The sequence below is a fragment of the Diabrotica virgifera genome, chromosome 8 (assembly GCF_917563875.1).
Source record: "Diabrotica virgifera virgifera chromosome 8, PGI_DIABVI_V3a".
Taxonomy (NCBI): domain Eukaryota; kingdom Metazoa; phylum Arthropoda; class Insecta; order Coleoptera; family Chrysomelidae; genus Diabrotica; species Diabrotica virgifera.
The window spans coordinates 124,897,648-124,920,717 of NC_065450.1; the positions used below are offsets into that span (position 1 = coordinate 124,897,648).

At 30.9% G+C, this 23,070-nt stretch overlaps 1 protein-coding gene across 2 annotated transcripts in view; it reads left to right on the plus strand.

The window, feature by feature from the left end:
• The first annotated feature begins 1,115 nt into the window (after positions 1–1,115).
• The window catches only part of LOC126889840 (zinc finger protein 501-like), a 58,532-nt gene continuing 36,577 nt past the window's right edge, over positions 1,116–23,070 (plus strand). Inside the window, exons 1-2 of one of the 2 annotated variants that reach the window (XM_050658524.1) lie at positions 1,116–1,416; positions 6,826–7,334. In XM_050658524.1, the coding sequence (XP_050514481.1) occupies positions 7,067–7,334 (268 nt within the window). In that variant the 5' untranslated portion in view covers positions 1,116–1,416; positions 6,826–7,066. The remainder of the gene's footprint in view (positions 1,417–6,825; positions 7,335–23,070) is intronic. The other variant, XM_050658523.1, reaches the window with a different exon arrangement.

Below are 23,070 nucleotides of genomic sequence, written 5' to 3' on the forward strand. Positions count from 1 at the left end.
GTGTAAGACTAAAAAGTAAAAAATAAAAAAAATATGAAAAAAATAATAATATGTTTGAAACACTTTTCTTTAATTACGAGTAGCTAAAATTAAACATATTATAAAAAAATCAACTAAAAAGCAAAAATATTTAAAAAATCTAACACATTCGTTAAAGAAAAGCGTGCTGCCAAAAACCGTTTATTCGATGAACACGCACCACGTTTTTCTTTGACAAATGTAGATTTTTTCAATTTTTTTTTTTTTTTTTTGCTTTTTATATAGTTGATTTTTTTATAATATGTTTAATTTTAGTCACTCGTAATTAAAGAAAGCGTTTCTTAAAAACATTTTTTCATATTTTTTTATTATAACCATTAATTAAAAAATAACTAAGCACATTTTACAAAATAAAAAAATAAAATTATGCAATAGAATAGAGCAGCGGTTCTCAATCTGTGGTAGGTACATGTACCACTGGTGCTACATTTCATTTTTTGAAGTGGTACACAAAACGCAAAAACAGCCAAAATCAGCACCACTATTATAGTTAATTATATCACCTAGTTAGATATTTCACCTAGTTAGATATGTATTTCAGTTAGGTGGTATTGTCCTTTTCATGATCATTTTTCAGTGCGTAACAAATGATAGGAAAAAGGGTAAGTCCGTGATAATACACATTTATGACATTTATTCTAACATGACATTTTAGTTAAATCTAACAGTTGTCACATTTTATTTTCAATTTGCAATAAAAACAAATCAAATATGTTTCTTGCATTTATAAAATGGTATTTTCTTTGATTTGTATAGTCTTATAAATTATACAGATTATATTTGTAATATTATTATCTAATTAAAAAAAAATTATTTTTTTATTATGGCGCCATCTATCGACAACTAGAATAAATGTTATAAAAATGTCACCGACGAAATGTAATCACGGACGTGCCTTTTTTTCTGTCACATACAATTTAATGCGTTAGAAAGAAATCGAAAAACTGTGACGCACTGAAAAATGATCATGAGAAATACTGTACCAAAAATAATAAAAGGTATTTGGTGGTACATGACACAAAAAGATTGAGAACCGCTGGAATAGAACATTTAAATACACTTCAAACAGAATGAAGTGAATTAAACGAAGGGAATATGGAAAAATCCAGACCCTCTGAAGAGAGTATTTCCCCAACTGGCCAAATACCTAAGAGGTGGAGGTCAAGAAACTAAAAGAAGAAAAAGAAATGCATAACATAACCTCCATGGACTTAATGTCAAGGTCAAGTTAAGTCAAGTTAATGAAGGGACAATAAAAATTGATAAGGACTTCTGTATGAGCTTTCGTAACGTTCGGTTGTGTGACAGTTCAGTGTGGAAGTGATAATTCAAAAAAAACGCAGGCGGCAAAAACAAAATAGGAACTACATAATAGAGGTAACTAACAAATTTCCTATCTGTTGAATTCCTAAATTTCCTGTACTTTCTTTGAATAAAATAAATTATACATTATCTAGTTAGGTAAAAAAGAGACAGCTTTGCATTACAGGGTTAATTATGGGGGATACTACCGGGGGGGCTAACCCCCCCGGTGATGAGGAGATGTTAGATAATATAGAAAACACTGAAAATAATAGTAGTTTAAAGAATACACCATTACTTGATAGCAATGCTAATTCAATCACTAATAATAACAATGAAATAAAAAAAGGAAAAAAACATTTCTATTATCAGTACACTGATACCGGTCCCTTTGAGGTATTTATGGAGTCAAAAGGCGATAACGTCGGTAATTATAGTTTTTTGAAATTAGCAAAATACATAAATGACAAAAAAATCGAGAATGTACTTAAACTTAGCAAAAAAGGAAAAAACCGAATTAGCGTTGCTTTCAAGAAATGGGAGGATGCTAATAAATTTGTTTTAAATGACGTGGTCAGAAATGATGGATATGAATTGTTTATTCCGGCAAATAACGTAACATGTAGGGGAGTCGTTAATAATGTAGATACTAGTATATCGGATGCAGATCTAATCAAATTTTCGGGATTGGCTTCGGCCAACATTAAAGTACTAGAAATAAGACGATTTAAACGGAAGTCTAAATATGACACGGAGAAATATATTGATACAGAAACGGTCGCATTTACCTTTTCGGGAAAAGTAATCCCGAAGGAAGTGAATATATATGGGATCCCTTTTAGGGTAAAACCATACATGATACCAGTGGTTCAATGTTATCGGTGTTTTCTTTTTGGACACACAAAAAATCTTTGTAGAGGGGGAGAAAAATGCAAAAACTGCGCGGAAAAAATACATGAAGGGGATTGTTCGATGAAATGTTTACATTGTAATAGCAGCTTTCATATAAGTACCTATGAGGAGTGTCCAGAGTATGTGAGACAGCGGAATATTAAGGCTGTCATGTCTCTGGACAATCTTTCATACTACGAGGCATGCGAGAGATTTCCTTATGTTTCTACTAGAAAATCGCAAGAGAATAATATATTCAGAATGAGCCAGGAGGAATTCCCAACATTACATAAAACTCAAACAAATAATTTAGAGACAATTCCCATCAATATGCGATGGATAGAAAATGTAAAGAGTAACCCTGAACACCTGTTTAGTAGAAAAATTGAGAATAACTCAAACAAAAATAAAAGAAAGGCTAATGAAACAAATAAGACATACAATAAAGAAGTACACAATCAATATTTATTATCTCCAAATGGGAGAAGCGAAGAGAGAGCTCGTGCAGTAAACAATGAGACTCCTGGATGTTCCCGTACAGAGCAACTAGAGAGGGACACAGAAAAAACACTGAATGCGATATTAAAAAAACTAGATTGGAAACATAAGGAACATATAATCAATTACTTGAACCAGCTATTTATACATGAAAGCTCATCGAACCAAAAGTTGCTAGATTTAGATGGATATCAAGATTCCACTTATTATCCAATGGAACATAAAAAGTTTAAGCAGTAACTATAACAGTCTGAAATATTTCATAAGCGAACATAGACCCAAATTAATTCTATTAAATGAAACTTGGCTAAAAAATAATCATCACTTCTATCTAAGAGGATATGAAATACATAGGTTGGATCGAGGGGATGGTTATGGTGGCCTAGCTACTGTGGTTCATAATAGTCTGGATCACAAAATAGTATATAGGTATAATAATAATGTTAGTAAAATTCAAATTTTAGCAATAAAAATAATAGATTGGGACATTACAGTTATTAACATTTATATCCATCCTAGGGCAAAAATAAATTTAAATAGTTGGGTTGGACGCATAAATAAAATCAGGGGAAATAAAATTTTAATGGGGGATATGAATGCACATAATGCACTTTGGGGAAGTCAAGTGTCTGTTAATGTTAATGGAAGAATAATTGCTGAATCCTTAGAGGATTTGGATCTAGTTTGCTGCAATGATGGGAGACCCACGCGGATTACCCTACCTGGACAGAATGCCTCAGCGGTAGACCTAACACTAATTTCCTCGGAAATTGCAAATATATGCCAATGGGATGTGTTAGAGGATTCTGGAGGCAGTGATCATTTTCCAACTTCTTGCAAAATCGCAATTGTAAATGAAAATATAGTAACACAAAAAAGTCATAAAAGAAATACAAAGAATGTCAATTGGGAGAATTATGCTTCAAAAATGGAAGACTTGATGAAGAATGGGTGTGAAGACTATAATTCATTTACACAAATTATGGAAATGGTGAGTGATGAGGAAATACCTCTCTTGAAAACAGAAAAATCTATAAGAAAAAAGAAAAGCCCTCCCTGGTGGGATAAGGAATGCTCTAATTTAATAAAAACAAGAAAAGAAAAAATTAAAAAATATAAGGAAGAAGCAAGCAATGAAAATTATATTGAAATCAAAAAAATATTTGCATACAGTAAAAAAATATTTAAAACAAAAAAAAGAAATAGCTTCAAAAGCTTTTGCAATGGATTGACAAGGGACACTCCTCTATCTGAAATATGGCGAACAGTTAAGCTATTCTCCACATATCAAAATGCTGTAATCCCTGCTAAACTTCCCAACAAAAACATAGCTCAGAACATATTAAATAATTTGGCAATTGACATAACAGATCCTGAGTTCATGGTTACCCTAACTAACGAGGATGTGGAGGACATTTCAAGGCAAGAAATAATAAGTGTCATAAATAAAAAGGATAAGGCTACTGGCTTAGATCTTGTAACATATAGCATGATAAACAGACTTCCCCTGGTGGCGCTAGATACATTGTCAAAAATATTTAATCAAATAGTTAAAAGAAACACAGGTTTTCCACAAGAATGGAAAAACACCCTTGTCATTCCCTTTTTAAAACCCAATAGAGACCCTTTATGTGAGGATAATTATAGAAACATAGCTCTAGAGTCATGTGTAGGCAAAATTTTGCAAAATATAATTAAATTAAGAATAGAACAAATAACGGAAAAAAAATCGATACTAAGCCCTAAGCAGTTAGGTTTCAGAAGAAACAAAGGGTGCAACGATAACTTAGCTTTAACAATTAATTATATTAGAACTGGATTTAGTAAAAATTTAAATACAATTGGAATTTTTTTGGATATCAGTAGGGCATATGATACAGTCAATATATATTTGCTATATAAATACTTATTAAAGTATGACATCCCAATAACTTATGCAAACTTGATCTTGCAATTTTTGCTCAACAGAAATATCTACGTTAAAGACAAATCAAATAATATATTAGGCCCAATGCAAGCATCCACTGGATTGCCTCAAGGGTCTCCACTCAGTCCAATATTATTTAATCTCTATACTAGATCCCTACATGATTTAATAAACCATGAGATGGAGTGTTTTCAATATGCAGATGATTTTGTAATTCTGGTGCAAGGATCTGATATATACAAGCTAATTAATTCCTTAAATACCCATATAATAAATTTACAGGAGTGGTTTGAGAAACACAACTTTAAAATTTCAGCACACAAATCAAAAGCAATAATATTTAGAAAAAGAAGTCAGGCTTATAACTTCCCACATTTGATATATCAAAATATGGAAATTCCATGGAAAAATGAAATAAAGTATCTGGGATTTCATTTACAGTGCAATTTGAATATGACAATTCAAATTAACGACATGATAACTAAAGCAAACAAAGGAATAAATGTCATGAGAGCAATTTGTGGTACAAAATGGGGAGCTGACCCGAACATTCTTTTGAGTTTATACAAAGGAATAGTTAGATCTCATTTAGATTACGCAGCCAATCTTTTAAACCCCTGCAGTAAAAGTTTGATGATGAGGTTGGAACAAGTACAGAATGTTGCCTTGAGAATCGTAACGGGTTGTCTACGTTCTACACCCATCTTAATATTGCAAGCAGAATGTTCAGTAACAACGTTACAAGTTAGAAGGGAGATACTAGCACATAAATATATACTCAAACAAATGCCGGAAAAAAACAATATCATAGTAAAGAGTCTAAATAAGCTAAACGAAGCAATAAATGCAAACAATAGATTCTGGAGGAACAAGGTCATACCTGATTACTCACTAGCATATACAAATATACTCAAAAAAACAAAAAACATAATTAGATATAAAATCAATCCTATATATGAGGTAGAAAGAAAAACTCTTCTATACCCCATTACAATTAAAAGTCTAGAATTTGAAAAATATGAAATTGAATCGAACAAAAGGTTCATAGCTAAATATGGTGGAATATATAATAATCATACCCACGTATATACAGATGGATCAATAGACCCACAAACAAATCAATCGGGATTTGGAATTTACATCCCAAGCATCAATTATAAATATTCGTCACGACTCCATAACTACACACAAATCTGCACAACTGAAATAATAGCGGTATACAAAGCCATGTCGGTATGTATTGAAAAGGAAATCATGAAAGCAGTGATCTTTGTAGATTCAAAAAGTGCCTTATCCAAAATATCTAGTCACAAATGGGACCAAATGGATTATGTAACTATAATGACCAAAAAACTACTGGTAGATGCAAATAATATGGGATTTTCAATAGGATTAGAATGGGTACCGGGACATCAGGGGATTAAAGGCAACGAGGTGGCAGATAGCTTGGCCAATATTGGGAGAGAATTAAGAGTACCATATGATGTAAAAAACATCAGCACAGATATCTTTTGTGTTACAAAAAAGAACATCTTGACTCAATTTTACAATAACTGGTATTCCCAAATTAAAGGTAAATATCCGGACTATTATGGACTGCAGGATAGTTTCCCTATAAAACCTTGGTATAACAAATGTGGATATTTGGGTAGGAACAATATTACTAACCTTAATCGTTTACGAAGTGGACATTGCAAAACTCCTTGTTATCTCCACAAAATAGGCAAAACGGAAACACCGATATGCGAATGCGGTACTATGGGAACATTGGTACACATCATCTTTGAGTGCCCCATAAATAAACATAAAGATATGGATTTGTATCTAGAACTAATAAAAGCTGGAATAGACAGTCCAATATCTTTACAGAGCATTTTATATAAACCCTCGAATAAAGTTATTAAGATAATCAATAAATTTATCAAATTTTTTCAAGTAGATCTATAGAATTTTGAAAAAATAATAATAATAACAATAACAATAAATAAATACTTCAGAAAATACAGGGAATCTCCTAAAATGTCAAAGATTATATTTGTATCCTTAAAATCCTTAATCCTAACCGAAGGTAGCCAGCCCTAAACCTATGTGAAAATGTTTGGAAGCTACCCCCAAACGAGAAAAGTCTTAAGTTAACCTTAAATGTTGTAACACTTTTCCCCCTCTAGCTACAGAAAAACAAGAAGAAGGACAAGGACCACATAGGACCAAAAAAAAAAAATAGATCTGAAGTTGACAGGACACCTGGTTGTGCATTGCCTTGAGCAAGACGCGCATAACCAATAACATGTACTGGGTAAATGATTAAAAAAAAATCGAAACCCAAAAAAAAAGGAAGAAGAAGTAAAAATTGATAATATAATTATAAATTCAAATATTCCGTTGGTCGTTGGTTAATATATTCTTAAGATGGAATATAATGAAAATATTAAAGATTCTAGAAGCCAAGAAATAATAACATGTATTAAAGATGAAGGAGATTTTACAAAGGAAGATGACTATAACAATAAAGAAGTTAAATCTGAAGTAGATGAATACCGCTTTGAAAGCAGTTATGGACAGGAATGTGTAGATGAGTATAGTTCAGATGATATTAAAATAGAAAACCATTTATTAGAATATGTATCTAATGAAAGTAAGGTTGAAATAACAAATGAACTGGAGAAGTCTAGCATTGGTAGGTAACTCAATTCTCTTCTTTATTTTAAAGTATTTCACTTCATGAATGTGAGATTTTACTTTTCACTGAGGTACTGAATAAGATTTGAGGTTTATCTACATTTCTACATTAAACTAATCTTGAAACATGTTTCTCTTCGTGCCAGGAAGAATCCTATTACAACTAATTTGTGGTCAATACTTATATCCCCTGTTGTATATTCATATCTCTCTCCTATGGTGCTACAGCCCAAGTTGGGCCCTGGCCTCCCCCAACATCCACATCCGAGTATCTCTCTCTCTCTCTCTCTGGCTGCTCTCCTCCAGTTGTCCACCCTCAATATCTCTTTAGCATCTGTTCTCACTTCGTCTATCCACCTCTTCCTTGGTCTTCCTAGTGGCTGACATTCCACCATAGTTCCGCTAAGCGTTCTACTAGGTGTTCTGTCGTTATGCATTCTTATAAGATGACCTTCTCAGCGCAGTCTTTGTATTTTTGCATAATTTGCTATAGAGCAGCGCTTCCCAACTGGTGGGTCGTGGTGGTGGTCATCAGATGGGTCGGGCCGTGGCTCTTACAGTAGCTGAGTAGCATACAGTGACCGTGTTCTTTATTTTCATGGGTGAGGGATGGGTCACGAATATGAAAAAACATCAGAAGGTGGGTCGCCAGACATAAAAGGTTGGGAACCACTGCTATAGAGGGTTCTCTAATATTGGTATAACTCGTGGTTGAACCTTATTCTCCATATACACTGGGTCCCAGTATCCTCCTTAATATCTTTCTTTCAAAATGCCTTTTCATTTTCTTAAGGTGATACAGTAGCAATCAACAGGTAGCAAAAACGCGTTCCAAGATTGCGGCTGTAATTTTGAATATTTTTTCGAGATATTTGGCACACTTATTCGCAATATAATAAAGAATGGCGGTACATAGCCCAATTTGAAAAATATATTAATATGTGGAAATTACTCTGTAATTAAATACAACATTAAAAAAACGAGCCTGTACCGCCATTAAGAAGAACAAAAAAATACACTTTCTTCAAATAAACTTTTTTGTCCGATGCCTAGATTTTGTGTCATTTTTGAACTACTAAAATTTTTTATTCCATTAGTAGTTCCAAAATGACACAAAATCTAGGCATCAGATAAAAAAGTTTATTTGAAGAAAGTGTATTTTTTGTTCTTCTTAATGGCGGTACAGGCTCGTTTTTTTAATATTTTATTTAATTACAGAGTAATTTCCACATATTAATATAATTTTCAAATTGGGCTCTGTACTGCCATTCTTTATTATATTACGAATACTTGTGCCAAATATCTCGAAAAAATATTCAAAATTACAGCTGCAATCTTGGAACGTGTTTTCGCTACCTGTTGATCGCTACTGTTTCCTCTTAAAGAATTACTCTTATTCATAGGCTTTTTCATTTTCTTAAAGAATAAGGTTCTTTGTCTAAGGAAGAACCATATAGTCCAGAAAGCCACTGCACATCCGCTAGGAAAAATATTCCGATTCGGATGTTTTGCACAATCTTACTCAAAAAGGAACCATTTTAACAAATTTGCATGTTGCCAGGACCAAAAGTGGGTCAAAAATTTTTTAAACATTTTTTTTTTGTTTTTGTCCTAAAATTATTTTTTTTTGCATGGAACAGAGTTTGTTTAGGTTTTTTGGATCATTCCAAACAGAAAAGGTCTTTAGTGACTTTTCTCTAAAGTTGATAGTTTTTGGAATATGAGCGATTCAAAATTGAAAAATTGCAAAATCAGCCTTTTTTAACCCTCAAAAACTATGTGAAAAACTGAAAATTTGAATGTTGCGAAGGTAGGTAGATATTCTTTACACATCGATTGATAAAATCCCGAAGAGTTTTTTGCAATACATTATTCAAAACTTCTTTGTTTCTTAATTGCTAATCAAGTGTGTGCGACACTATTTTCCACCTTTGTATGTGTATACAGTATGGTGCAAATGAAAGGAATAAATTCGTTATTTCGTAAACCAGCGACTTTAAGGAAAAATCCTGAAACAGGTCGATTTTTATTTTTAAGTTATGATATTGTGACATACTAAATGTCTACTTAAGTTGGAAACATATCGATACATTTTTGTCAAAGTAACGTAAGTGACATTTTTGGCGAATCATCCTTTTCCATTAAACAAACTCTATTATTGTTTAGAAGGTACTGCCAAAGTGTTGTAAGCCTAGATATATTATGTTTGAAGTAATTCTAGACTTACTACACTTTGGCAGTACCTTCTAAACAATAATAGCTTTAGTTTAATGGAAAAACATAAAATGTCACTTACGTTACTTTGCCAAAAATGTATCGATATGGGAAACTTTTTTATTATTAATTTTACGAAAAAAGTTATTCTTCATGCTCTGAAAGTTCTGCATGCTCTAAAACCTAAGATTCAATCATCATATATCAAATTTTATCAATATTGTACGAGGTATGTCAAAAAATATGAATTTCGTTCAAGGGTAAAGTGCTGTTATTTCTCTGAATATCGAAAATTCTTATTATGAAAAGTTGTTTGGAATTAAAAATCAAGATCAAATATGTTACTACATGCTTCTAATTGAAAAAAAATATTTTACAAATTTTTCTCTTTATACCCACGTCATTTTTATGTATTACAAATTAATATGATAACTCGTTTATTATTCATTTTATGAAAAAAAGTTATTCTTCATAAAAAGCTCTGCATGGTCTAAAATCTAAGATGCAACTATAATATATCAACTTTTATTAATTTTATATGAGGTGTGTAAAAAATAAAAATTTCGTTCATGAGTATAGTATCTTTATATTTCACAATATTTAAATTAGAAGGATATAATTACATATTGAAACATAGTTTTTAATTCTAAACAACTTTTTTAATAATAATTTTCAATATTGTGAAAAATAAAGGTACTTTACTCCTGAGTGAAATTCATATTTTTTGACATACCTCGTATAAAATTAACAAAATGTGATATCTGATGGTTGACTTTTAGGTTTTAGACCATGCAGAACTTTTTATGAAGAATAACTTTTTTCGTAAAATTAATAATAAAAGAGTTATAACATGGGAAATAAATAAAAACGAAGTTAGGTATCCATAAATTTTAGAAAAATTTGGATTTTTTTTTTCGATTGGAAGCATGTAATTGGATATTCGCTCTTGGTTTTAAATTCCAAGCAACTTTTCATTATAAGAATTTTCGATATTCAGATTAATAAAAGTACTTTACCCTTGAACGAAATTCATATTTTTTGACAGACCTCGTATAATATTGACAAAATTTTATGTATTTTTTTGACAAAAACATTTAGATAATTATTTATACAGGGTGTCCAAAAAAAGTTTTTAATTAAATTATTTGAAAAGAAAAAGAAGAATGTATGTAATTTATTTGATTCAAAATATATTTTACTGTTACCCGAACACTAAAAAATGTTTATTTCACAAATAAACATTGCTTTTCAATTAAATTCAATGTTCAAGCCAGCTCCCGCCAGCCACCTGTCTCTTGGAAGTTTGAACATTTAATTTAAGCGAAAAGCAATGTTTATTTATGAAATAAACTTTGTTTTCTGATTTGTGAAAGCAGTAAAGTGTATTTTGAATTAACATGCATTCTTATTTTTTTGTCAAATAATTTAATTTAATAAAAAATTTTTAAACACCCTGTATAAATAATTATGTAAATGTTTATATTGCTGAATAGAGAATTGAAGAACCTTTCAAATGAGCTAGCACACGACCCCTATAAGTCGCTGGTTTACGAAATAACGAATTTATTCCTTTCATTTGCACCATACTGTATACACATGCAACGGTGGAAAATAGTGTCGCACACGCTTGATTAGCAATTAAAAAACAAAGAAGTTTTGAATATTTTATTGCAAAAAACTCTTCGGGATTTCATCAATCGATGTTTAAAGAATATCTGCCTACCTTGGCAACATTCAAATTTTCAGTTTTTCACATAGTTTTTGAGGGTTAAAAATGGCCGATTTCACAATTTTTCAATTTTGAATCGCTTATATGTAGTGTGACCAACTCCAATTCATTCAAATTCGGGATAAGGCTTAAAAAAATACCTAAAATCCGGGACTTTTCGATAAAAACCGGGCTATTTTTTTTAATATAGAATTTAATATAATCATTTTATTGATATTATTTAACATTTTTATGTTGACAAAAATTTCTTTGATGGGATGGATTGTAATGATAATTACATTTTTGTTAGTTTTTGACGTTTCGACTTCCAATCCGGAAATCGTTCTCAAAAAAGGAAAAATTAAAAAATCAACTGATGTTTTCCATGTAAATAGAACCTTAGGTTAATATAAAAATATATTTATCATTTTTATCACTATTTAATATCCATTCTTATGGATCGTCTTTTCAGAAGACGATAATTAAAATGCTGAAACGGGAAAAAGTCCAGAGTTTGTGTTTTCGTAGAACTATTTATATAACTACGATATAAAATGCATGAGTTTTAGGTCTGGATCCCGCATATGAAAAAAAAGTTGATTAATAGCAAGCTGAAAATTTGTTAATAGCTTAAGGGTGTCTAGTCCGATATATGGGAACACTGGAACAGGGGCAGTTTTAATAAATTGTGGAACAGGTTAAAAATTTGGAACGGTCAGACCACGAAAACGGCACATTTATTTTGTCCGACAGAATAGACTAAACTCTCCGAACAGAGATTAAACTCTCATGCAAAAATCAGACTGCTATTTATCAACTGTCATAATTCCTGTCATTTGGCATATTCTACATGTTCCACTCATTAAGACGCCCATTTGGTGATAGATAGCAGTCTGATTTTTGCATGAGCAGAGTTTAATCTCTGTTCGGAGAGTTTAAGTCTGTTCTGTCGGACAAAATACATGTGCCGTTTTCGTGGTCTGACCGTTCCAAATTTTTAACCTGCCACAATTAAAACTGCCCCTGTTCCAGTGTTCCCATATATCAAAGTTTATCCGACTAGACACCCTTAAGCTATTAACAAATTTTCAGCTTGCCATTAATCAATTTTTTTTCGTACGCGGGATCCAGACCTATTTTGGATGTGGTATTAGTTTTACACTCTAGAAATTGTCGACTTTTTTTCGTCCCACCAATTCAATTTTATGTGAATTCTTAGAAGAATAACGTATTCAAAATTTCAAAATAGAATTTTACCAAAACGCTGAAAATCCGGATGGCCCGGAAGCCTTGTCCGGGACGCCGGGACACGACTTTGTAATTCGGGCCATGTCCCGGATTTTTCGGGCTAGTTGGTGACACTACTTATATGTCAAAAACTATCAACTTTAGAGAAAAGTCACTAAAGAAATTTTCTGTTTGGAATGATCCAAAAAACCTAAAAAAAACTTTGTTCCATGTAAAAAAAAATAATTTTAGGACAAAAACAAAAAAAAAAAACGTTTAAAAAATTGTTGACCCCTCTTTCGGTCCTGGCAACATGCAAATTTGTTAAAAGGGGTCCTTTTTGAGTAAGATCGTGCAAAAAATCCGAATCGGAATATTTTTCCTAACGGATGCGCAGTGGCTTTCTGGACTAATATTGAATTTTGGATCAATAGAACCTGTTGTGGGTTTTAGCCAACCCAATAACATGCCTCCATTCTTCTCTGTCTCGAGCAATCTCAATCCAGGTCTTTATGCCCATAGCTTTAAAGTCTAAATAGGTATTCTTCCCTCATATTCTTATATTACCTTCATAATTCTGTTTGAAGTGTATTTAAATGCTCTATTGTCTATTGTATAGTTTTATTTTTTAGCTTTTTGTTTTTCTATTTTTATGCTAGTCTGCTAGTCAGTGAGAGCAAAAATAGGATATTACCTCTGAATTCTATCCTAATGCATCAATGTACCTAATGAAATTTTGGGAATAGCCTCTACTTACCTCCTAATGCAAAGTCTACCCTATGCCGATGTACGCTTATTATTTTTTAGGGGTGAAAACTACCCCTTATTGCCAAAATTGAATGAAACTAGTTGTAACGTAAATAAAAGTACTTTTTAGGCTTTAATTGCGTTCGACGAAGTTAAATAAAGGCATTTTTATATTTTAAGACTTTATGTTGTTCTGAAGCTATTTCCTTGTGGCAAGGAAATAAGTGAAGTACTCCTGTGAAGTAAGTATTTTGTCGAAAAAGACGTTCTTAGCAAAAATATAGCCTGTAAAAAAGTAAAAATAATGGTGTATGCGTTAGGTCCCTGGACCTCGTAAAACCAGAGTTATAGCCAATGAAAAATAGATTCATATTCACCAAATTTAAAATCGAATACTTCGAAGTGAAATATCCCAAAAATTAAGCACTTTTTGGAGAAAACCCATTAAGTTAAAACCCTTATAACTTTTTTAAAGTGTTTAAAAAATGCTTTATTTTTGTTTTTATAAAAAGTTTCTAACATTAAATTTAAGCAAGTTACGCTCAAAATAAAGTTGACCCCTTTTGTTTTGGCAAAAAAAATTGGGAAGACCACCCCCTAATTAGCAACTTAAATGTTATTAATCGTTACCGCTCCACAAATTATTTTACTTATGTTGTGTTTATATGATTTGTAAGTTTCATCGATTCAAAGTGCTTATTTTGGAAAAAATTTGGTTTTAAAGTAAAATTTTTAAAAATTTTAATTTTGAAAAATATGCTTTTTTTTCAAAATAACTTAAAAATTGTTAGAGATACCAAAAATCTCGAAAAACAAAAAAAGTCAGCATTGCTTTTCTGAATATCATGTATTTTTTTGTTTTTCTGTTAGAGAAAAATTGATTAATATTTGGTGTTTCTAAATTTGCATACATTCGTGATCAGTGACTCGTTCAACCCCTTTTAACTACAGCCATTTCAAAAATAAGGACTTTGAACCGATGAAACTTACAGATTATATAAACAATACATACACGAGACAAGAAACTTGTGAAACAGTAACGATTAAGTTCATTTGAGATACTAATTAGGGGATGATTTTCCCGATTTTTTACCAAAAAAAGGGACTAACTTTATTTTGAGCGTAACTTGTTTACTTTTGATGCTAGAAATTTTTTTTATACAACAAAAATAAAGCTTTTTTTAAACACTTTAAATAAGTTGTAATGAGTTTTCCCCGAAATGTGCTTCATTCTTGGTTATTTCACGTTAAAGTATTCCATTTGGAATTTGACGAATATGAACCTATTTTTAATTAGCTATAACTCTGCTTCTACTAGGTATATAAACGTGATATATACACCGTTTTTTTTTTAAATTTTTTACAGGCTATATTTTTGCTAGGAATGTTTTTTCGACAAAATACTTACTATTTGAGTTATTTGCAAAAAACTGTCTAAAAGCGTGGTTATTTTGTTGAAAAAATGAACATATTCACTAGCAAATAACTCGGAAAAGTATTGACTTAATGAAAAAACTCTATAGAACAAAAGTTACTTAAAATTAGTCAGTTTATCAATTTCCGGACTTACTTTGGACGAATACTTTTTCACCCCCAAGAGGGGGTGAAAAGCACCCCCGAGGCAAAAGCACATATCGGCACAATATCACTTTTTTTCTTTGACTTGTTAGCTATGTGTATGCCAAATTTCATATCAATCCAAGCGGTTCTTTAAAATTTAGAGGTTTTGCAATATTTTACCGTTACAGAACGTACTATAATACTACATGCCTGAATTGCCTGATATAAATGAGTCAGATTAAATAAATTATTAGAAGAATTTTTTACTTAGCAACAACATTTTTGTTTATTTAGTATTATTTTGTATTTTGACAACGACACCCGACTTGGGCGTCGAAACGTTAATAAATTCATTTTTTTGGTAAAATTGTGGCTTATTTTCCATTTAAAATAGTTCATTAAGACTTTATTGTTGGTTGGTTAAATAACCCTTATAAACCACCCCCTACCAGCAAATCTTATATATAAAAATCTATTGCTGTGCGTTAGTCTCGCTAAAACTCGAGAATGTGTGGACCGATTTGGCTAATTTTGATGTTGAATTATTTGTGGAAGTTCAGGGAAGGTTTATACGGTTTTATATTGTCATTTTAGTAGCCACCAAAATTTTTACAGCTATATGTATAAAATGCTCTTTTTACAGTGTTTGTTGCCATACTCCTCCGAAACGACTTGACCGATTTTTATAAAAGTTTGCAAGTGTATTCGACCGGACCGGTAGTAGGTTGTTATCTATATTTCATACCCGTGCGTCTTAAGGGGGCTTGCCACCCTTATATTTATTTCTATTTTTTCAGAGAAACTCTTTTTTTTAATTTCATATGATGTGGAACGTAAAGGTACATACAACCCTAAATTTTCACTTTTCCAGCACTAACCGTTATTTTTTAATGGCCATTTAAATATTTTACATCTATATAAACAAAAGAAAGTCGTGACAGTTACCAACACATAACTCGAGAACGACTGAATAGATTTTTATGAAATTTTCCACGTATATTTGACCGGACCGAGAATAGGTTGTTATGTATTTTTCATATCCGTACGTCGTAACGGGGGCTGCCCCCCTAAAATATTTTTTTATTTTTTTTGGTCAAACTGTTTTTTCTTAATTTTGTGTGATGTGGAAGGCAAAGGTAAATACAACCCTAAATTTTCACTTTTCTATCTTCGACCGTTATTTTTTAATAGCCATCTAAAATTTTGCATCTTATATATAAAAATCTATTGCTGTGCGTTAGTCTCGCTAAAACTCGAGAATGTGTGGACCGATTTGGCTAATTTTGATGTTGAATTATTTGTGGAAGTTCGGGGAAGGTTTATACGGTTTTATATTGTCATTTTAGTAGCTACCAAAATTTTTACAGCTATATGTATAAAATGCTCTTTTTACAGTGTTTGTTGCCATACTCCTCCGAAACGACTTGACCGATTTTTATGAAAGTTTGCAAGTGTATTCGACCGGACCGGTAGTAGGTTGTTATCTATATTTCATACCCGTGCGTCTTAAGGGGGCTTGCCACCCTTATATTTATTTCTATTTTTTCAGAGAAACTCTTTTTTTTAATTTCATATGATGTGGAACGTAAAGATACATACAACCCTAAATTTTCACTTTTCCAGCACTAACCGTTATTTTTAATGGCCGTTTCAATATTTTACATCTATATAAACAAAAGAAAGTCGTGACAGTTACCAACACATAACTCGAGAACGACTGAATAGATTTTTATGAAATTTTCCACGTATATTTGACCGGACCGAGAATAGGTTGTTATGTATTTTTGATATCCGTACGTCGTAACGGGGGCTGCCCCCCTAAAATATTTTTTTATTTTTTTGGTCAAACTGTTTTTTCCTAATTTTATGTGATGTGGAAGGCAAAGGTAAATACCACCCTAAATTTTCACTTTTCTATCTTCGACCGTTATTTTTTAATAGCCATCTAAAATTTTGCATCTTATATATAAAAATCTATTGCTGTGCGTTAGTCTCGCTAAAACTCGAGAATGTGTCGACCGATTTGGCTAATTTTGATGTTGAATTATTTGTGGAGGTTCAGGGAAGGTTTATACGGTTTTATATTGTCATTTTATTAGCCACCAAAATTTTTACAGCTATATGTATAAAATGCTCTTTTTACAGTGTTTGTTGCCATACTCCTCCGAAACGACTTGACCGATTTTTATGAATGTTTGCAAGTGTATTCGACCGGACCGGTAGTAGGTTGTTATCTATATTTCATACCCGTGCGTCTTAAGGGGGCTTGCCACCCTTATATTTATTTCTTTTTTTTTTCAGAGAAACTCTTTTTTTTTAATTTCATATGATGTGGAACGTAAAGATACATATAACCCTAAATTTTCACTTTTCCAGCACTAACCGTTATTTTTTAATGGCCATTTAAATATTTTACATCTATATAAACAAAAGATAGTCGTGACAGTTACCAACACATAACTCGAGAACGACTGAATAGATTTTTATGAAATTTTCCACGTATATTTGACCGGACCGAGAATAGGTTGTTATGTATTTTTCATATCCGTACGTCGTAACGGGGGCTGCCCCCCTAAAATATTTTTTTATTTTTTTGGTCAAACTGTTTTTTCTTAATTTTATGTGATGTGGAAGGCAAAGGTAAATACAACCCTAAATTTTCACTTTTCTATCTTCGACCGTTATTTTTTAATAGCCATCTAAAATTTTGCATCTTCTTATATGTAAAAATCTATTGCTGTGCTTTAGTCTCGCTAAAACTCGAGAATGTGTGGACCGATTTGGCTAATTTTGATGTTGAATTATTTGTGGAAGTTCAGGGAAGGTTTATACGGTTTTATATTGTCATTTTAGTAGCCACCAAAATTTTTACAGCTATATGTATAAAATGCTCTTTTTACAGTGTTTGTTGCCATACTCCTCCGAAACGACTTGACCAATTTTTATGAAAGTTTGCAAGTGTATTCGACCGGACCGGTAGTAGGTTGTTATCTATATTTCATACCCGTGCGTCTTAAGGGGGCTTGCCACCCTTATATTTATTTCTATTTTTTTCAGAGAAACTCTTTTTTTTTAATTTCATATGATGTGGAACGGAAAGATACATACAACCCTAAATTATCTCTTTTCCAGCACTAACCGTTATTTTTTAATGGCCATTTAAATATTTTACATCTATATAAACAAAAGAAAGTCGTGACAGTTACCAACACATAACTCGAGAACGACTGAATAGATTTTTATGAAATTTTCCACGTATATTTGACCGGACCGAGAATAGGTTGTTATGTATTTTTCATATCCTTACGTCGTAACGGGGGCTGCCCCCCTAAAATATTTTTTTATTTTTTTGGTCAAACTGTTTTTTCTTAATTTTATGTGATGTGGAAGGCAAAGGTAAATACAACCCTAAATTTTCACTTTTCTATCTTCGACCGTTATTTTTTAATAGCCATCTAAATTTTTGCATCTTATATATAAAAATCTATTGCTGTGCGTTAGTCTCGCTAAAACTGGAGAATGTGTGGACCGATTTGGCTAATTTTGATGTTGAATTATTTGTGGAAGTTCAGGGAAGGTTTATACGGTTTTATATTGTCATTTTAGTAGCCACCAAAGTTTTTACAGCTATATGTATAAAATGCTCTTTTTACAGTGTTTGTTGCCATACTCCTCCGAAACGACTTGACCGATTCTTATGAAAGTTTGCAAGTGTATTCGACCGGACCGGTAGTAGGTTGTTATCTATATTTCATACCCGTGCGTCTTAAGGGGGCATGCCACCCTTATATTTATTTCTATTTTTTCAGAGAAACTCTTTTTTTTTAATTTCATATGATGTGGAACGTAAAGATACATACAACCCTAAATTTTCACTTTTCCAGCACTAACCGTTATTTTTTAATGGCCATTTAAATATTTACATCTATATAAACAAAAGAAAGTCGTGACAGTTACCAACACATAACTCGAGAACGACTGAATAGATTTTTATGAAATTTTCCACGTATATTTGACCGGACCGAGAATAGGTTTCATTTTATTAAATTTTAATTATTTTTATTAGATTCTATTTATTTTTTTTAATTTTATTATTTTTTTAAATTTATTTATTATTTTTATTTAAGTTTATTCAGTTTTATTTATTTTTATTGACTGTTATTCAATTTTATGAAATTTTGTTTCATTTTATTTAATGATATTTAATTTTAATTTTATTTTATTTTTCAACACCTATATAGTTGGACAACCCCGAACCCAATTATAAATACAGGGTTTTTTTTAATGTAAATAAAATAAAGCTGTTATATTCATTATAAGAAAAACAAATTTAAGATTGCAACTGTTGCACTGCAAACTTTTTCTAACTAAACTTTATTACTTCAAACATTATGTGTAATTCATTAAAAATAATAATAAAAACTCATTCACATCGAGCATTTTTTGTGTTTATTAATTACGAATTCCTTTTGTTTATTTTAAGTTTATTGTTTACAAAAGTTTGTTCTTATCTATTGAGGCAGTACGAAGTCTGCCGGGTCAGCTAGTTTGATAATAAAATGTGTAAAGAAAGTGATTTATTAATAATTTGAATTCATTTAATATGTAATTTAAAATAAATTTTTATTGGTATTTTCTGTTAATGTTATTTTCCTGTTTTATTTTTCAACCCTTAAAAAAGCCCTATGAACATATCATTTATTAATCGCTTTACTTACATGACATTGATAATCTTTTGTTATTTACAATAAAAATATATTTTTATAATTTTACATCCCTGAAAACTACTCTTCATGATAAAAAATATATAAGTAGAAAAAAATTAGCTTTGCAGAAAAAAAATATAATAAAATTTGTACAAAAGATGTACCTACCTAAGGAAAAATATGTAAAAAATTAGAGATTTAAAGAAAAACAGTCATGTCACTTTGAATTTTAATCTACATCCCTGTAGTTCGTTCATTTCTCATCTTTGTCATATACAGTATGTACCTGTAAGTTGTATCCATATGGAAAACTTTTTTATTATTAATTTTACGGAAAAAAGTTATTCTTCATAAAAAGCTCTGCATGGTCCAAAACCTAAGATTTAACCATCAAATATCAAATTTTTTGAATATTATACGAGGTATGTCAAAAAGTTTGAATTTCACTCAAGAGTAAAGTAGCTTTATTTCTCACAATATTGAAATTTGCTATTATGAAAAGTTGTTTGGAATTAAAAACTATATTCTAATATGCAATTACATCCTTCTAATTGATTTTTTTTTTAAATTTTATGGATACCTTAACATTATTTTCAGTTATTTCAATTCGAATAACTCTTTTATTATTAATTTTACAAAAAAAAGTGATTCTTGATAAAGTTCTACGTGGTCTAAAACCTAAAATACAATCATCATATGTAAAATTTTATCAATTTTATACGAGGTATGTCAAAAAATATGAATTTCGCTCAAGAGTAAAATACGTTTATTTTTCACAATATCGAAAATTGTTATTATAAAAAGTTATTTAGAATTAAAATCTATGTTTCAGTATGTAATTACATCCTTCTAATTGAAATATTCTGAACTATAAAGGTACTTTACTTTTGATCTAAATTTATCTTTTTTGACATACCTCTTATAAAATTGATAAAATTTGATATAAGATGGTTGTATTTTAGGTTTTAGACTATCCAGAACTTTTTATTAAGAATCACTTTTTTTCGTAAAATTAATAATAAAAGGATTATCAGAATTGGAATAACTGAAAATAATGTTGGTTATCCATAATTTTTCAAAAAAAAATTTTTTTCAATTAGAAGGATATAATTGCATAATAGAATATACTTTTTAATTCCAAACAACTTTTCATAATAGCAATTTTCAATATTGTGAAAAATAAAGCTACTTTACTCTTGAGTGAAATTCAAACTTTTTGACATACCTCGTATAACATTCATAAAATTTTATATCTGATGGTTGAATCTTAGGTTTTGGACCATGCAGAGCTTTTTATGAAGAATAACTTTTTTTCGTAAAATTAATAATAAAAAAGTTTTCCATACGGATACAACTTACAGGGACATACTGTATATGAGCACTGTTGTGGCAGTTAACACCTGCACATCCTCCACATGTAGCATTACAAAAAAGCCAGATCTTTCTGCAAGTGCATGACACGCTGCATCCTTTTTTGCAGGTGCAAACAATTATTTCTACTAATTCCTGCGGTGTAGGTGATTTATGCACTTTTGTGGGTTGCAAATATCCATTAGCATTATCCCATCTCTAACCAATTGGATTGATAGCTTTATCGCCTAGCTAAATTTGAATTTGCTAATAAATGTAGGTACGAGCAATGCCAACTTTACAGCAGTGCTTTTTACAGCAGCTGTGAAAATAGAGTAGTCAGTAGACCGAGATCCCATTCTCATCTGCTCCAAAATTGAAAAAAAGTTGTTTGGTATTTTTACAATAACTCCGTTCATTTTAAAGATAACGTATGCATATCCATTCAAAAACCATTTTATAGGAAATTTAAAGGATTATGAAGCACCACCATGTTGATCACATATAAGTATTCAAAATCTTTGGTTTTAAAAGCTAAACGGTTAAAGGACGTAATAAAGGTGATACTCGTGCTACCAACACAACTTAAAGTAGTGATATCTCTTGACAATTTTTATGCTGTAATAATGAAAAAAAAAACAAAATTTTGTTAAAAATTCCCTACATTTTTGTACTGTATCTTATTATTTTCGAGTTACGTGAAGAAAAAGGCAGATTTTTAAGCAAATTTAAAAATGCGCTCTATAATTTGATCTTATTTTTTTTTCAAAATTTATGCATTTTAAACCCGTCCAACTGTTTGAACGTAGAAATAACACTATAATAAAAGGTATTGTAGAAGGAAAACAATGTATTTAAATTCTGGTGGATGAGGGGTTAATATACCTCTCATTTTTTCCTAAAATACATTAGTAAACAATGATTTTTTGGACCATATCTCCTTATTTTTTTTATAAGTTACAAAAATATTTGGTAAAGTTTTTTTTTTCGTTAGATGCGTTATAGTATTTAAGGTATTCGCAAAAAAGTGTCATTTTCCAATGAAAGTGGCACATGTTCAACCACAAATAACTCAAAAAGTATTGAGTTTTCAAACAAAAATTATACAACAGTTTTCGCTTAGAATTAGGTTCTCTACCGCTGCTGAGGTGTAATTTTAACCAAAAAAATTACCACCCCCGAGAAGGGGTGAGAACCAACCCAAGATAAAAGAGGCATAGGATATAGAGTAGACTTTGTTTCTTGAGCTATTCCCTACTTACTGTGAAAATATCAAGTAATTTGATGTATTAAGATGGAATTCAGAGCCAAATACCCTCATTGACTGCACTAGTTGTAAAATAGTTGGGATGTATACTTTTTATATTATGGCCATATAATACTTCTAGATAGTCTATAATAAAAATATCTATATTTTAAGTATCTCTTAAAATCCCCGAAGAAGCCTATATAATTGTTAATAAATGCTTTAATAGTGTTTTTTCCAAAAAAAATTGTAGTCTTTCTTTCCAATTAATTGCAAATCCTATATGTATATTTATTCCAATTTATTTTATCATTTTTAAGGTTTTATTTATTGTTGATTATGTTAGATGTGAACATTTTGTTAACAGTTTTTCTATTACTTAATTTATTTCTTTTATACTTTTTATTTTTGTTCTAGCTTATTTTTATTGTGCACTCACTGGCAGGAAAACCAGTCACCCTTACCTATAATTTCCGACGAAATTGATCTAATCTTTTGAATTTTTTTCGGATATTTTTAGAAATTTGACAAATAATGAACACAGTTTAGCAGAAATCCTCAAAGATAGTTATTAGCAGGAAATGCCTTTTAAAATTGAAATTTTCCAGATAATATTTTAAAATCTCAATAACATTATCAGAAGTTATCATCTTATCGTTATTTCAGTGTTACAAGGAGGCTGTGCACTTTCAATTGTTTTTATTATGACATTTCTGTGTATTGATGTCAAAAGTGTTTATTATTATCGAGATACATTATGATAAATCATGATATATTAATGATATTATGATATATCGAGATATATAGATAAATTATGATACGAGCCGTCTCACCGTGCATCGGAGAGCACGTTAACCCGTCGGTCCCCCTGGGCTAGTGTACATCGACACTAGTTACTTGAAACAATGTTAAAGATGTAAATGGTGCCGGAACAATCCGAAAGGATCTCCCCGGCAAAAATGCCATAAGATTTCCT